The sequence below is a fragment of the Silene latifolia genome, chromosome 3 (assembly GCF_048544455.1).
Source record: "Silene latifolia isolate original U9 population chromosome 3, ASM4854445v1, whole genome shotgun sequence".
NCBI classification, from domain to species: domain Eukaryota; kingdom Viridiplantae; phylum Streptophyta; class Magnoliopsida; order Caryophyllales; family Caryophyllaceae; genus Silene; species Silene latifolia.
In genome coordinates this window covers 10,056,853-10,073,592 of record NC_133528.1, presented here as the reverse complement: position 1 = coordinate 10,073,592, position 16,740 = coordinate 10,056,853, and the positions used below count along the sequence as shown (strand labels likewise).

Sequence of the window (16,740 nt, the reverse complement as noted above, 5' to 3'; positions counted from 1 at the left end):
CATACCACTCAAAATTGAAACAAACACAAGTTATGAGGAATCCAGTTTCAAACTCATACTATCCGGGTATGATTCCTGATTCCAAACCCATACCCGTGCACGAAACAAACACACCCTTAGGTCTATACTCTAGAGTTAATGGAGTAGTTCAGAGATGAAAACTTTTACACAATGAAATTTTTTTTACAGAGTACTTACATCTACCTTATGAATTTAACACTTTACTAACAGTTGGGTAGTTTAGTTTTGGAGAGAGAACATCTAACAAAAACATTTGTATGAGACTATAATATACCTATACTGTTCCACCCAAACAACCAAATTAAACCATATGTTCAACTTCAAATACATCAATATTACACTGAAAATGGACAACTCAAATCAAATAGCAGAGCAGTTACAGTAGCAGATATGCATCATCGTCACACGAAGAACCCGATCGTGATTCCATACACCCTTAGACGACTACTTCGACATTGAGAATGTTGGGCATATGTCATGAACTATGAAGTCCATGAAGGGGTCACACCTCACAACAAATGCCCATCTTAAGAAGTAATATACATTCCAGAATTATATGACACTATCACATTAATTAACTAACTAAACTACGTTCGCACTTCGCAGTGAAATACTCCGTAGCCATGAGTGGTTGAACCTCGATAGAGCAATCTGGGGGCTCATCTTCAGAAAAGATTACACCATTACCAAAAGGACCGTCGTCTGCATACATCACTTCCGTGACACTTTGATTACTGTTTACAGCTCTAAGTTCTTTCAAAATAGGCATGTGTGAGGATCTAATCCCGTCCAACTGGACCGCAATTTCTTTCATTGTAGGTCGTTGTTTCCCGTTCATATGCAGGCATTTTCTGGCAATTTCAGCGATAGCCATGAACTCGTCTTCCTTACCCTCATTTATAATTCGGGCATCTAGCATATCTAACACACGAGCCTCTTCCATCTCTGTAAGGAACTCGGTGGCCAGGTTTATCCATCCCCCATTTCCTGTAGGGCATATCGGTTTCTTGCCCGTTATGAGCTCTACTAGGACTACGCCAAAACTATAAACATCACTTTTCTCGGTGAATTGGTGGGACTGAAAGTACTCGGGATCCAAATACCCATATGTTCCAAGAACGACGGTAGTCACGTGAGTTTGATCGATGTTAATGGCTTTAGAGGTACCAAAATCTGAAACTTTTGCTCGATACTTCTCATCTAGAAGTATATTGGTGGACTTTATGTCTCTGTGGTAAATAGGAGCAGAAGAAGATGAATGCAAATATGCGACTGCTTCGCCTGATTCTGCTGCAATTTGTAATCGCATTTTCCAGTTCAGATGGAATTCTTCACTTTGATCATGTATCAGCTCATAAAGAGTGCCGTTTGGGATGAACTCAGAGACAAGGATAGGGACTTCCGTCTCTAAACAGCATCCTAGCAATTTGACCACATTTCGATGGTTGATCTGAGAAAGAATTACCACTTCATTGATAAATTGTTCGACCTGGCTCTCATCCACTTTTTTCGCTGTCTTAATGGCCACGATCTTTCCATCCATTAGCATCCCTTTGTACACCATTCCCTGGCCTCCTTGGCCGAGTATTCTGCTATCATTGAAATTGTCGGTTGCTTTCTCTAGCTCAGTGACAGTAAAAACTTTGGTCTTCTCGGCAACACCTTCATCAGAAGACATTTGTTGTTGCAGTAGTAAGCCACCGTTTCTCTTGAAGTGCTTGGCTTTTTGCTTAATCTCTCTTTTCCGTTTCACAAATCTATAAAGCCAATAGGAACATAGGGCCAACAGCACAACTCCCACAACTCCCACGCCAATGAAGAATGCTGAAAATACCACAGCAAAAGCATTAACACGACTAAGAAAAGCAGACAGTTTAGTGAGTCAGTTGGATTTGGTATGTTGTCATGTAGGAAACTAGGAACCGGGTGAAAGAACGATTTATACAGGGAGCATTTGACAGTCACGCCAAGTATCAAAAGTCGAACGGTGGTATGGTGTAAGAGCAACATACAAGACTAGGGGAAACAACATCAGTAACAATAACATTAGAGCCTTAATCCCAAGATTTGGGGTCGGTTGACATGAATCATCATCTAAAATCGTCCAAGGCATCCAATAAGGCTCCATAATGTATGGAGATTTATTAAGAAAAAAAGCTGAAAAAGCATAGTAGCTGTGATGCTGAGTGTCTCATGTACGAGTATCCGACACGGGTTAGGGAGGTCGTCGACGGCTTTTATGGTGGTAAAGAGGTGAAGTTGGTGCTTACCGTAAGTGAGTTCAACAACAACATCAAAATCAAAATTGAAAACAAATGTTAAAGTAAAAACCAGATACATCCGGATTCCGTATATCCAGAAAAACCAGATTTCCGAAAACCGTATATGGAAAAACCGTATCAGATACAAATATCAAAAACTGAGATTTTAAAAAGCATATATCCGATATAGTCTCCTAGTCTAGACTACCAGGCATTGTAAAACAAAGAAAATATCATAAAAATTCTTGGTTCTCCCCATAAACTTACCCACCCCTCCTTCGGCATAAATTCTTTTCTCGTAAAAAAAAAAAACTTTTTTTTTGCTCTCCTTCACTACTCTATCCATGGTTTCCATGCATTTCCTATTCTTGTTTCCATTGAAATATCCGTTTTGCAACAGCCGTATCCGACCCATATTCACAACTACATAAGAGAGTCCGAGCATCACTGTCACAGCATAGTAGCGTATTAAAAACAAATAGTGGTGAAAATAGAATAATAAGTAAACCAAATTTTAAAAATAAAGTACAAAGTAAAAACAAAAAACGAAAAATTGAAAGAGTAGAATAAGAAGAGCCGTATAAATAAACCATGTAAGAATCAAAACTCTATCCGTTCATCGTTCACCTATATCATTTCTCACCATAGTTCTCTCCACCATATCTTTTTCAATTCCAAGAAATATCATATCATTCACAATCACCTTTATCCAAGTTTCCTTATGTCTACCTCTACCCCTCAATCTTTTCTATTCCCCAATTTTTGAGCGCCATCCTTCTCACATGTCCAATTCATCATAAGTTGTTCTCCATCATCTTATCCTTTAGTATACAAAGCATGCCGGGATCACATAAAAAAACATGTGGCGCTATTCCACTTCAACCACTCCGCTTTAATCATATGAGCCACATCCCCGGCCAATTCCCTATCTTTTGAATAATAGACAATAAATATTGAAAAAACTCAAATCCTTGAATTATCCTCTCATCACAAGTGATTGTCCTTGCTTTCTCTACACCCAACCTCGCTAAACCTAGGTTCCAAATATTTGGTTTGACAAGACTAAAGGGAAACGGAAAAAAAAACAAATATAGGGAGAGGATTTTAAGTAACTCAAAAGAAGCCTGGTCCATCAATTTAGAAACTTATGTAGTTCTAATCTCCCTTTATTACTGATGTTTGTTTCAACTTATAAAGGCATGAGGCAAGGGTTTAGAATGAGTCAAACTCATATTAGGTGTTTGTTTGGCAAAAGTAGGGGTTTCATACCAATACCTCAAACCCAAACCCATGAGGTATGTGTTTTTCATACCCAAGGGGAGGTGGGTATGAGATTATCAAATAATAAAACCAAAAACCAAAAACCATGAAAAAAACCTTATATGGAACATTTTAAATGAATTTTTTTTTCATTTATTTGATCAAATCTTTAATTTCATGATTTTTCAATGTAAAAAATAACTATTTTTAATGTTGTATTTAGATTTTTTTAAACTTTGATCAAGTTCAACCTCAATCCACCCAAACTGACAAGGTATGAGGAATAAAGTTCCAAACACATACTCACGCTCGAACCAAACGCCCCAAAGATTAAACACACTCTTGGTTTTCCCTCCAAAAGACATCTACCTAAATAAGAAAATAAGTAAAACTTTCTTTCATTAAATTGTCATATTTTCATTGAGTATATTCTTATAATAAAACTCTATCTTTTAATTAAATTCATAATTATGATTTTTTCATTAAAATAAAATAAAGTTGGTATTAAATTATAAACTATAAGTTGCTAAATTTTTCAATAATGCAATAATTATTACTGTAGAAAATAACTTGACACATACTTAACTTAATTCTCTTTGATTAGTTTTCTATTTCATTTTTTTTTCATATCAAAATACAATGGAGTGAAATATTAAGTATAAACGAGGTGCAAATTTAAAAAGTATAAATAATACACTAAAAAAAATCTATATACCGCACATGCATTACGTAGGATCTATATTAGTGCTAGGATTAACTAAAAGTACCAACTTTGCTTTTCCGGGGAACTAAAACCATTACTCGCCCGTTCAAATCTAAGTGTCACGGCTCACATATATTTTCTCTCGAAGGAAATCTAAGTAGTACATTCAATTTCTTTTTAACACTAGTTATTTAAGCTTATCATTAGACCTTTTCATTTTGGGATTAAGGCTCTGATGTTGTTGTTGTTGTTGTTGTATTAGACCTTTTCAATTAATAACATGGGGTGTCCGTGTTACACAATTTGGTTGATTTATTCCCTCATTAAAATGATGTCCATGTAGGATTAGAAAATGACTATCCTAAAAATGTCAAAGGCAAACCCACTCCACAACAACCAAATTCCACAAATGTTTTGTACATCCTCCCATCCAAACCAAAGGTTACATTTAACTTTTTGCCACTATTTATGATTGTAGAGAATCTTTGATATTATTAGTAATGTATAAGAGAAAACATAGTCATGCGAGATCTTGTTTGATTCATCATCGTGAATGTTATAAGAATATCAAGTTTTTATAATTTTTAATAATGTGTAACTAAAATATTCACGTTGCAAAACACGCCTCGACAAGCGTAAAAAAGTCAAATATAACCTTTGGTTTGGATCGGAGAGAGTAACTGTCCATTATATAAAAAATATAGTAGCTCTCCCATTGAATCAGAGAATAAAAACAACAAAACATCCACCATCAATGTACCACGATTTGCAGCTTTGAAGATGAAGCAATGGTGTGATTGAAAGCGCAATAAAACAAAATGTTGACGACTAATTATATTACAAAATCATCTCTACCAAAAGTTTAAATTTTAGCTGATGGTTAAAACTCAATAATTAGTTCTTGTAAATCAATTATTATTATTATATTCAACTATATACTTTATAATTAGTTCTTGTAAATCAATTATTATTATTATATTCAACGATATACTTTTGAATAAGTAGCACATTTTTAGTGGGTCGCCTCGCGTATCTTCTTTCTACTTTTGAATAATTGATTAGTTTTCTTACGAAGGGTGTCACTTCAAAAGTAGAAGAAATCAAAGGGAGAGAGTACATAACTACATACCAAGAAAAGCAGCTCGCCTGTGTAGTGATGGCCTTTTGAGTTCGCAATAATAGGAATAACCTACAGTTGAATTGTAGTATGTGTAGTCTCTTTGGCAATCATTTTTGCACTTCTGACATTCTTGAGGTACTAGAAAACAAATATTTATTCTGTCAGTAAAAAATGCAGTTATGCTAAAAAAACAATAATTCCACGTGTCCGAATAAAATCCTAATATTATTATATTACGACTTTATAAATGTAGTTTGTGAAATTTAATATAGTGTTAGTGGTTTGGTTAATAAATTAAAATTAGGCTAAATACTTGTAGCTTTATGAGGAGAGTTCCTCAATTGAATTTGTTTATTTTGTTTGATCGAACACCAAGCTCCGGTACAGATCGGGCAAAAGAGGTTTTACATGTGACTATGAGAAAGGAAATGTGAAGAAAGGTCTCTAAAGTCAAATAGATGTGTCAAACACTAGGCTCATAAGGGTTAACATTAACAAATGAGGAGAACTTTAAGATTATATAATCTAAGGAATTACTCCATCTATTTTGGGAGCAACTCATTTAGACATATAAAGTGTCCCTGGTGTGACGGACCATTCTATGAAATTAAAAATCCCAAAGGTTCACGCCCACGTTACGAGGTAAGGTAAATTTATGTTATACACAGATAATGAAAATTACTTGATTAGGCATTGTAAAAACCGAAAATTATAAAATTACAAGGGCTTTTTTCTTGTCAAAGGTACCTAGTATTTTGACTACCATCTTGCCTGCAAGTACCAATTTTTTTCCCCCAAAAATACCTAAAATTTAAATTTCGCTCATTAGACATAACCAATTGACGCCTTCTGTCGAAGAAAAGGTCAATAAACGGAGTTAACTTAACGAAAATCATGACTTACCCCTAATTATTTTAAATCTTCTCTACAATTAATACCTTAACTTCAAACTAAATAACTACCTAGCCTTTTCTTCTCCCTATGTCATTTAGTTGGTGATAATATAATAATTATAACATGTTAGTTAAGCTACAAATTATTATTATTCCGTATAAGATTTTAAAACGGACATGCTTTCCGTCATCAAATTCTTGATTATTTTTTTCACGAAAAACGTTTGTTGGTACTGCTCACATATATTCAACAAATGTATGAATATACTAAACATATATTTAATAAAGGAATAATTGATAGGAATAATCCCACCTTTGACACGTCTTCTCAAAATACTATGACCTTTTAGTAATCTTTAAACAATCCCACCTTTGTATAATGTCTTCTCAAAATAAGCCTTTACCTATTACTTACCTATAATAAAAGGTAATTTATTTCTTCTATATAAGTTTCATCCCCCCAACCCATCATTCTTGCTTGTTTATATTTTTTGTTCTTACCAAACAACCAAATCCCAGATATAAGAATTTTCATTTTTTATTTTTCTTCCTTTTTCTTCATAAATCCTTTCCCTTTATTTTCGGTAACAATTAAATGAAACCCACGTCACTTGTACATTAAAATGGTTTGTGTTTTCATATAATTCCAGTCACCCGATTACCACCTATAAAATCTCTTACTATTATTCTCCATAATCGAATGTCACCTTAAACTAAACTTTGTAAATCAATAAAATCTCAGTCCCTTCGTCCTAATCATTAGTTTTTCTATTCCATTATGGGGTGTCTTAGTCAAGACAATTTTATCCTTCTTACTTAATTTGATCTACTTGTGGTCGAATAATTAACCCCCTCCTTTTTCATTAGTCACTATGCCAAAATTAATGTTAAACAAATGACGGGACGGAGAGCTTCGTTCTATTTCACCACTGAGGGAAAGTAAAGGGTATTTGTGAATTTATTTCACCCTGTGGTCCGTCGATTTGTCGTCTGTCGAGCGTCCTTATCAACACCCTTTCTTATACAACATTTACATTTCTCTTCTTAAATTTGTGTTTTTCTAAATCCTAATTGCAAAACATTGTTGCAACTATTGCTACTGTCATACAGTGTGTATCGAACATTAACACTTTGTAAGTGCGAGGAAAGAGAGAACAAAGAAAAAAAGGAGAACAATAGAAGTATAAAAAAATAAGAAATGAAGCAAAGAAATAGGAAGGACGGTTACAGGGGTATTTGGGATAGGAAATATAAAAAATAAAGTATATTATCTTCTATTGCAGGTAATTAACAGGTAAAGACCTGTTTCGAGAAGATATGTCATAAAGGTGGGATTGTTTTCGGATTATTAAAAGGTGAGATCATTTTGGGAAGACATGTCAAAGGTGAGATTATTCCTATCAATTATTCCTTTAATAAATGCATGAAAATGAGATGAATGTAATGAGTACTAGTTAACAAATTAGATGTAAATTTTAGGTACCTTTGGACCCAAAAAAATGTCAAGGTGCGTGTAAGATGGCGAAAGTGCTATGACTGCTATCCACCTTCCAACTGAAAAAATAAAAATAAAAAAATGACAAATGCATATTGGAAGATAGACAATATTATTATTTACCTTGGCATCCATCGGGAAGATAGGGGTTTCCTTCATAAGGAAACGGACATAGGCATGTGTTGGCATCACTACACGATCGAGGAAAAGATGGAGCCTTCCAGCGTAATGTGGTAGGTAAGATTGCCAAACTAGATAATGACCCGGAGATGTAACTGTCATAATCAACAAGGGCTACTGATGCATCGCAAGAGTTATAATTCATTAGTTGTTCGAAACTGACATCGATCTCATAAAAATCTGGATCATCATCCCATATCCTGTAGTTATTATAAATTAATATATTGTCTGTGCAGCATCCATCACCTTCGCAAGTAGTTACACTGGATCCATTCGTGTTGAAATCATCGCCGACACAAACTGAATTACATGAAGCCAAGGTTTCCCCACTCCGATTCTTTAGTGCAGCCGTGCTTCCACACCCCACCATCATAAAAAAATTGTCAGTTGTTGAGAATCGATATGGACTACCTTTCAAGTCATAGCTTCGGATTTTCTTAATGCCAGAACTTCCACAGAGATTTTGACGAGGCACGACTACTTCAAGTTCCTGGCATGGGGGATAGACATCGTAGTAATCCCCTCTGCCCATTATTGAGCACCTTCCTGGCCAGCTGATATTTAGCACCTTAAGATTGAACTGCCGTAAGAACGGTTGTGAGAAACCTAAAGATGTATTGCAAATGATCTCGTATGATGGGTCATGGTAACAATCGGCACCAATGCCAAATGGGTATGGAATCTTCACATCACCGCAATGATCAACGCAATCAGGCTTCGAAATACTCGAGCTAACTGTTATTCTTAGCACTCCAAACAGCTGGACCATTAGTAAGAACCAAGACACCATTTTTTTCGATTTTTAGATCAGATATAGAGTACAGAACTTGGCCACACACACACTTCTTTTATATTGAGATTACAAGGAAACTATTTGAACAACTTTCCCCAAGGCAAGAGACAAGGGGACCTCAATGTAAGTAACAGCGCTCAAGCTAATTATAATTTGACTGGCTCAATTTTAATCATTGTGCTGATAATTATATTATTAATTTATTACCTAACAAAAGCTAATTATTATACAAATGATAAAACCTAGACATGTACTCGGGCCGGGCTGGCCAGGGGGGACCGGGCTTTCCAGGTCAGACTCGGGCCAGGCCAAGGGGTGGGGTGGGCTTGGCCGGGTCGGGTTGGGATATGCTTGATCTGGGCCAAGACCCGAGGCGGGTCAAATGCGGGCCGGGGCTTGCCAATTTATTTATTTTTAATTATTTTTGCTAAAATAGCGGGCCAAGGGCGGGCAGGGCTGGAATTTTAGGACTCGGGCCAGGCCAGAGTCAATGGCGGGCCAAGGCCGGGTCAGGCCAGGTTGCATAAATGACAGGCCAAGGTGAGTTGTATTCGGGGCGGGCCGGGTCAGGCCGTGCCAGCTCTAATAAAACCTAACAAAACTTACCCATTATGTAAACGTGGTCTTAGTTTTATTCTCCTAAAAATATCTGCTATCTCAAATTCCAAAACAGTCATAGGCAACTCGATCAATACAGGTAGCAAATCAAGCTACTTGCAATATCTCAAAAATCGAGCCTATTACTCCCACTGTCCCGTGTCCTTTTGTTTTGGCACAAAGACCAAGAAAAGAGGAGAGAGTAAATTACTAAATAACATGTGTACCAAATTGAGTGTGAATGAGCAAATTGTTCGTTCATCAAATGCATTCCTAAAATAGAAAGGATAACAAATGACTGAGACACCCAAAAATGAAAAAGGACAACAAATAACCAGGACGGAGGGAGTACAATTTTACATATACCGAGACTTAACCAAAGTCCTTTTCAGTTAAAGGTGAGCCACAAAGCACAGAATGACGATAAGAGGTGTTGAACACTTGAACCATGGTCCTATATATGTATATACGGTTCATGCTACCAGTGATTGAGCCAACTCACAACCATATCGGAGACTAAAATTCATTCCGCAAGCTAAGTTTCAACTAAATATGCTCCTCACATAGTCACACGATAACAGACAAATTGAATGTAAATTGAATGTTCAAGAGTATCAACCGAATTAAGTCACAGAAGCGATCAATTACAGGAAAGACTTGAAAAAGCAGACTGACTTGGTCTTCCTTGCTTGACTTAGTGAGAAGGACTTGTAAGGTTAGTCAATGGAAAGGATAAGGTATAGCTAAACCTCCAAACCCCACCCAAAATTATTATTGTTTTCATTGCTTGACTCATACAGATCAAAGGTTTACTTTGACCGGTTGGTCTCTTTTAAGACGGACATATGCACTTTCATATCAAATACTGAGTACAGAACTTAACCACACACTCTACTTTAGTACAAAAATCTGTCGGATTCGAACCAGCGACCTAAGGATTACCTGTTAAAACAATTATAGTCCTCTGTTCTACCAACTGAGCTAAGGTTGGAATTCTGCCATCATCATTTCGAATTAATAATTACCACCCTAGTATTGAATAAAACACTACTTCCTTCGTCCCAACCATTTGTTTAGCTTCGATTAAAATAGACCGAACAAAGAATACAATAAGTTAAACAAATGATTGAAACCGAGGGAGTAACAATTTTCAAGAATCTAACTCTTCAATTGAATTAAAATTTGAATTAACAAAAAATGGCAATTACTGCAATTCACCTAAAATGACAATTATCAACATCTCGTATAAAAACTAATAAAACCCTAAAATTGATTGAGACGACGATATTCCAGAATCAATATCATAGAACGCGTAAAATTAGTAATCAATTCAATTGAATAATTGAATTAAAATGGGAATTAGAGAAAACAACAAAATAGTATTCAATCAAAAATGACATGCATATTGAATTTTCAAAAGTTAATTGAGATAAAGAAGGTGACTGACCTTGTCTTTACCGTATAATTTGAGCAAGAATTGTATTTGATTAATCGAGTCGATCAGAATTTGGCCCCTATGATATGATATGTTTGTACGAAGTATTTGAACTTGGCTTGGGCTTGAGTTTGGGCTTTGAGTTTGAGTCTGGTCTTTCCTATGTAATTGGGTCCTGCTATATATCGTCGACAATTTACTAATTATCGTCGACAATTAATGTAAATTTTCAAGTTTGTCCTCCATAACATAACTCCATATCCGTCTCACTAAAATGCAATTTCCGTCTCACTAAAACACAAATGCAATTTCCGTCTCACTAAAACACAAATGCAATTTCCGTCTCACTAAAACACAAGTCACCGTCTCACTAAAATATTTCAAAAAAAAAGACGCTTTTTCAAAAAAAAACATGAACGGGAACGATTTTAACAATGATTTCAACAATGAAGCTAGTAACGAGGTGAGTTTACGATTTAGTTTTGTCTAAAATTTATGTTTTATTATCGATTGATTCCCGAATTAGGATAGATGCCTTGATTGTAGACGGAATTATGATAGAATTCGTGACGGATTTAGTCGAAAATGCAATCGAAAAAAAAATAACACGAAATGGGCTGGACGAAGAGAATTTTCGTCCAGGGCTGGTGTTGGACGAAAAATCCCTGAGTCCAGTATGGGCCTTGGACGAAAGAATTTTTCGTCCAACACCAGGCCGGGACGAAAAATTCCTTCGTCCAAGGCCCATACTGGACGAAGGGATTTTTCGTCCAGGCCTGGTTTTGGACGAAAAAATCTTTCGTCCAGCCCATTTCGTGTATTTTTTTTTATTTTTTTATTTTTTTTGTTTCCGTCTTTTATTTTATTTTTTTATTTTTTTCTGACTCGTTTTGTATAAAACAATTAAAATAATTAATTTCCGTCTTTGTATTATATTTTTTTTATTTTTTATTTTTCCGACTCGTTTTGTATAAAACAATTAAAATAATTAATTATCGTCTTTATATTATATTTTTTTCTTTATTTTTTCCGACTCGTTTTGTATAAAACAATTAAAATATTTAATTACCGTCTTTGTATTATATATATTTTTTTTTTTCCGACTCGTTTCGTACAAATTAATTAGTTATTAACTAATTTTTCGAAATGCGTGCGCAGGTAAATAACGATGGAGACGGTATTGATTACTCAGATCATTTTACGACTACCAGATTCTTTGCATCAAGTATGGAAGCGTTTAATTAGGCATATGAGATCGGAATCCGACTCGGATTTGGTATAAAAAGAGCAAGCAACAAGAGAGTTGGTCGTAACACGAATTTGAGACAAGATATTTTGTTTGTCGGATGGGTGGAAGAGGTCCCGTAAATAAGGATGCCGATTCTTTAATGAGGGGTAACACGGTTACCGCGTGGTGCATATGCAAATTTTCAATGAAAGTTGTTGAATTACAAGAGAATAAGTGGAAGCTTGTCATGAGATCCGGGTTTCATAATCATGCTTTAACGTTGTATTGTGACGGCGACAGATACTTTGCAAAGTTTGATGAAGAGGAGTTGGCTTATATCGATGCCCAAGTTAGAGCTCACGTTAGACCGGCAATTATTAGTGCGGGTTTGCATCAGCGGAATCCGGAAAAGTCAAGACCTAATCGGCGACAAATTTACAATCGTTCTCAGAAAGTAAGGGCCGAGGAAAGAGATGGGAGAAACCCGGCTGTGATGCTAGCACTTGCGGTTCAAAGATAAGTACGTTCATTATTGGGTCACTGATCAGAAGACCGATGAGCTAACCCACGTGTTCATGGCTCATCCAGAAGCCGTTAAGATGTTTCGATCATACTATTATGTGGTACTGATCGATTCCACGTACAAGACAAATTTATACCGTATTCCGCTTGTTGAGATGGCTGGAGTCACATTCGTCGGGAAGAGCTTTGTCATCGCGTATGCTCTTGTGAAGCATGAGTCCGAGGATGGATATCTGTGGGTCTTACGGAAACTGAAGGCCCTTCTCAATGATGTCGTTCAACCTAATGCTATTGTTACTGATTGCGAGGCAGATTTGTTGCACGCGATTCCAACTGTTTTTCCGGATTCGTCTCACTTGCTATGTCTTTGGCATATATATTCTAACGTGGAGACGAAAGCATTTGATATCACTGTAATACTACGGTTTTATGAGTCTATGGGTACTCTATCGAGTAGGCCTTACTCTGTCGAGTAAGGGTGTGTTGCGTTTTAAAACAGGTTCTGACCTGTTGGGTACTCGATCGAGTAACCTTGATACTCGATCGAGTAGGGGGCACTCGATCGAGTATCTCAGCTACTCGATCGAGTAGCCGGTTTACAGGGGAATGATTTGTCGGGTTTTGTTAATAATGCGATTTGGTATATAATTACTGCCGCCACTTTCTTTAAACACTTTTACAAACCTAATTGCTTTCAAAAGAGAAAACAAACTACGTTCTTCGCATCAATCGCATTGTTGGCAAATCCCGGAGCTTGGAAGGTCGGATTTCACCTTTCTTTATACCTTTGTGATCCTTGCATCGAGGGTAAGATCTAAGTACCGTTTTTATAGTAATTCGTTAAAGTTAGTTAAACCCTAATTTGGGGATTTGGGGGTTTTATTGTATTTCTTGATTGGTAGTAATTGTATGATTGTATGTTAGGAGGAGGATTCGTAGAAGAAGCCTTTTGATATCAGCTGTGAGACCGTCTGACTGTGTTGCTTTCCAGGTAGGGTTTCTCTACTCAGTATTAGTCCCATAATGTGTTGTTGGTGTGTTGTGATTGTTGAATATTATCGTACTCGTATTGTGACGGTTGTTGGATTCGGTTGTTGATAGGACTGTGACTGTTTGTATCTGTCTGTGTTCTTCGAGGCGCGTCCCTGGCTGAGTGGAGTCACTTGCGGGAGTGGCTTCACGCCCATTATTCGCCTCCTGTGGAACCCAAGACAGGAGGGATGTGCACATTAAGGAATTTGGGTTTATCGCTCGACGGAGATGAGCGGGGATTTGGTGGGTACGGCTGCGGTCCCCCACTGGCGGCGTGGAGTGACCTGTTGCGATGAGCACTCCGGCAGGGCTACACACTTTAGTGTGTAGTCAGGATTGAGGAGTTGGGATTGGAGTTCGGAGTATATCTGTGATGATTGAGCTGTTTGTTTACTGTGTTGTTGGTTTATGTAAATTGTGTGATTAGTACTTACCCCGTTTATTGTTTTAAAAATTGTGGTGATCCATTCGGGGATGGTGAGCAGTTGTTGAGCAGGTATGAGTCGAGTTACATGGGATAGCTGGGATGTGCCACCGTCTGATGATAGAGTCTTCCGCTGTAGCATTATTAGTTTATTAAACATTTCTTTTAGCTGAGTAGACAGTTGGTTTTGAGAACATGTAACCGTATTTTGGTTTTGGTTTTGGATTGTATCTTATTCACTAAAGTTATACTATTTAAATGTTGTTTCGTTATTGTCTTATGATTATCATTGCCTCGGGTAACCGAGATGGTAACATCTTTATACCTGGGTGGTCCTGGTAAGGCACTTGGAGTATGGGGGTGTTACAAAATGTTATCAGAGCGACGATTCTGAAACCTGTAACCAATGAATCTAATGAACATAGGGAGTCAATTAAAATGAACCCGGGGTAAAGGTTGTAGGAGCTAATGCAAAGGCTTGGGAGACGTCCTAAAGTCGCGAACTCGCCCTACAATTTTGAACCGGTCACATGGGGGGTATATGTCAAGGTCGTATGTGATGTTTGTTAGCTTGTATGTGGATGTGACGATGTATGTTGTAAATTGTTGGATGTTTGGAGTAGAAGGTTGAGATTGTGAATGAAAGGTTGGTGAAGTATATAAAAATGTTGTTTGAATAAGAAGCATGTTGGATGTTTATTATGTGGCATTTGATAACATGAAATAGTTGTTTTGTTGATCATATGAAGAGTTGTGTAGAATTACATGCTTAACTATATTATAATGTTGAGTTTATACAGTTGTATAGTATGTTGGGATATGTGAGGTAACATGCGGGTAGTATATACGAGTCAACATGACTCGATCGAGCAGGGGGTACTCGATCGAGTAGGTGAGGTACTCGGTCGAGTGGGTCTGACTCGATCGAGTGGGTATTTGACGTTTTTATAACCAGAAGCGTGTTTTTGGGCACTCGATCGAGTACATAGGGCACTCGATCGAGTAGGGGGTCACTCGGTCGAGTATGTTAGAGATCAGAAGGTCTGTTTTGGGTCTGATGTCGGGGCACTCGATCGAGTATAGTGGGCACTCGATCGAGTAGCCTCTACTCGATCGAGTAGGTTTAGGCTCTCGATCGAGTGTGTTCTGGGCAGTCCGCTTTCGTGTTTTGAGGTTTTAGTGCGTATGTTTATATCTACCCTTTCTTATATAGTTTCAAGATCCCGCCCAAGAGAAACACTTTGCATGCGAGAGCTGAGAGCATGAACATCGACGATGTAGTTAAGATGTTGGAGCACCAAGATACTCTTACTGAGGCCCTAAAGAGAGTGGGAAAGGATAAGGAGTTTGACCACTCCAATATCAGTCTTTATATAGCTAGGTTTAACCCAAAAGAGTACAAGGGGACCGGGGAGCCTAACCTTCTTGACAACTGGCATCGTGAGATGGAGAACATACTGGACCTGGTACACTGTCCTGATGAGATGAGAGTGGAACAAGCTGCGTTCTACCTGAGGGAATCAGCTGGTTAGTGGTGGGATAAGGTGAAGGTGAGTGCTAGGGAGATGTACACGAAGCAGGGCTTACCTGCTATACCTTGGGACGAGTTTCGGAGGGCTATGAGGAAGGAGTTTGTACCTGAGCATGTGAGGAGTAAGCTGAGGGAGGAGTTTGATGGGTTTAGGATGACATCTGACATGTCCGTGGCTGAGTACTACAAGTAGTTTAATGAGAAGTCTAGGTATGCTGAGGACATGGGCTTGAGTGAAGAGAACCTAGCGCTGAGGTTTGAGAGGGGGTTGACCCCTAAGATCATGGATAAGCTACCCGTGGGAGTCCTTACCGATGTTAAGGAAGCTTATGAGAGGGCTGGGAGAACTGAGAGGTTGGTGGAGATGGCTCAGGAGAGAGTGGTTGAGAAAAGAAAGGCTGAGAGTGAAGGTGGTGGCCAATCTAGTCACAAGAAAGGCAACCACAATCAGGCTAGAGCGTTTTCTTCTGGGTCAGGGTTCAGTGTTGGGGCTTCCTTTGGGCGTGGCCGTATGAGTGGTAGTGGTAGTTGGGGGATGACCTGCTATGGCTGTGGCGGTGTAGGCCACAAGAGACATGAGTGCACGAGTATGCCTGGAGCTTTTCAGAGATCGGCTCAGGGGAGCTATTCTCAGGGGCCGGCACAGAGTTATGCGAGCAATAGACCGTCTGGGTCATGGTCTAACCGAGGAAGTCAGAGCTATCAGGATGGAGGTAACCGCAACGGCGGTAATTCTTATCAGAAACCAGCTACGAACAACAACAACAATCAGGGGTCGGATGCTAAACCGACCACATCACCCGATCTTGTCCGGGAGGTGGACAGAAGACCAGTGGAAAGCTGTTCATGATGGACAAGAAAGCAGCTGAGGATGATACACATGTTATCACTGGTACTTTTCTTGTTAACGGTATTCATACCTTTGTTTTGTTTGATTCGGGGGCGTCTCAGTCGTTTGTATTTTCGAGTCATGTTAAATGGTTGGGTTTGAGGGTATATGAGTCTATAAGTGAGAAAGTTTTTATACCTTCGGGTGAGTCTGTATCATGTGGGAGGTTGTATAGGGATGTATCTATGGTAGTTGGGCAAGTTGATCTACCTGTAGACTTGCTAGAGTTTCCTTTTGATGGTTTTGAGATGATAGTCGGGATGGATTGGTTGGGAAAGTATAAAGCTAAGATAAACTGTCATCAAAAGAAAGTGTCTTTGAGAGGTCCTAAGGGTGTTAGTGTGTCTTATCGTGGG

The 16,740-nt window shown here is 38.0% G+C and overlaps 1 protein-coding gene and 1 long non-coding RNA gene across 3 annotated transcripts; one reads left to right on the top strand and one right to left on the bottom strand.

Moving 5' to 3' along the window:
- Nucleotides 1-262: 262 nt before the first annotated feature.
- Nucleotides 263-10,861, bottom strand: LOC141647162 (wall-associated receptor kinase-like 2). Of its 2 annotated transcripts, XM_074455252.1 has the most exons (4): nt 10,771-10,861; nt 7,877-8,676; nt 5,375-5,503; nt 263-1,845 (listed from the first exon to the last, which is right to left on the bottom strand). In XM_074455252.1, exons 2-4 carry the CDS (start codon nt 8,463-8,465, stop codon nt 596-598), a joined length of 1,968 nt encoding a protein of 655 aa, XP_074311353.1. In that variant the 5' UTR covers nt 8,466-8,676; nt 10,771-10,861; the 3' UTR covers nt 263-595. The 2 variants fall into 2 exon arrangements, with proteins under 2 accessions (XP_074311353.1, XP_074311351.1); XM_074455250.1 differs by lacking the exon at nt 10,771-10,861 and having other exon boundaries at nt 7,877-8,723.
- On the top strand, nt 6,698-8,901 carry LOC141647163 (uncharacterized). The gene is made up of 3 exons (XR_012545674.1): nt 6,698-7,643; nt 7,738-7,990; nt 8,170-8,901. It is a non-coding gene; the product is annotated as an uncharacterized LOC141647163 (long non-coding RNA).
- Nucleotides 10,862-16,740: the final 5,879 nt, after the last annotated feature.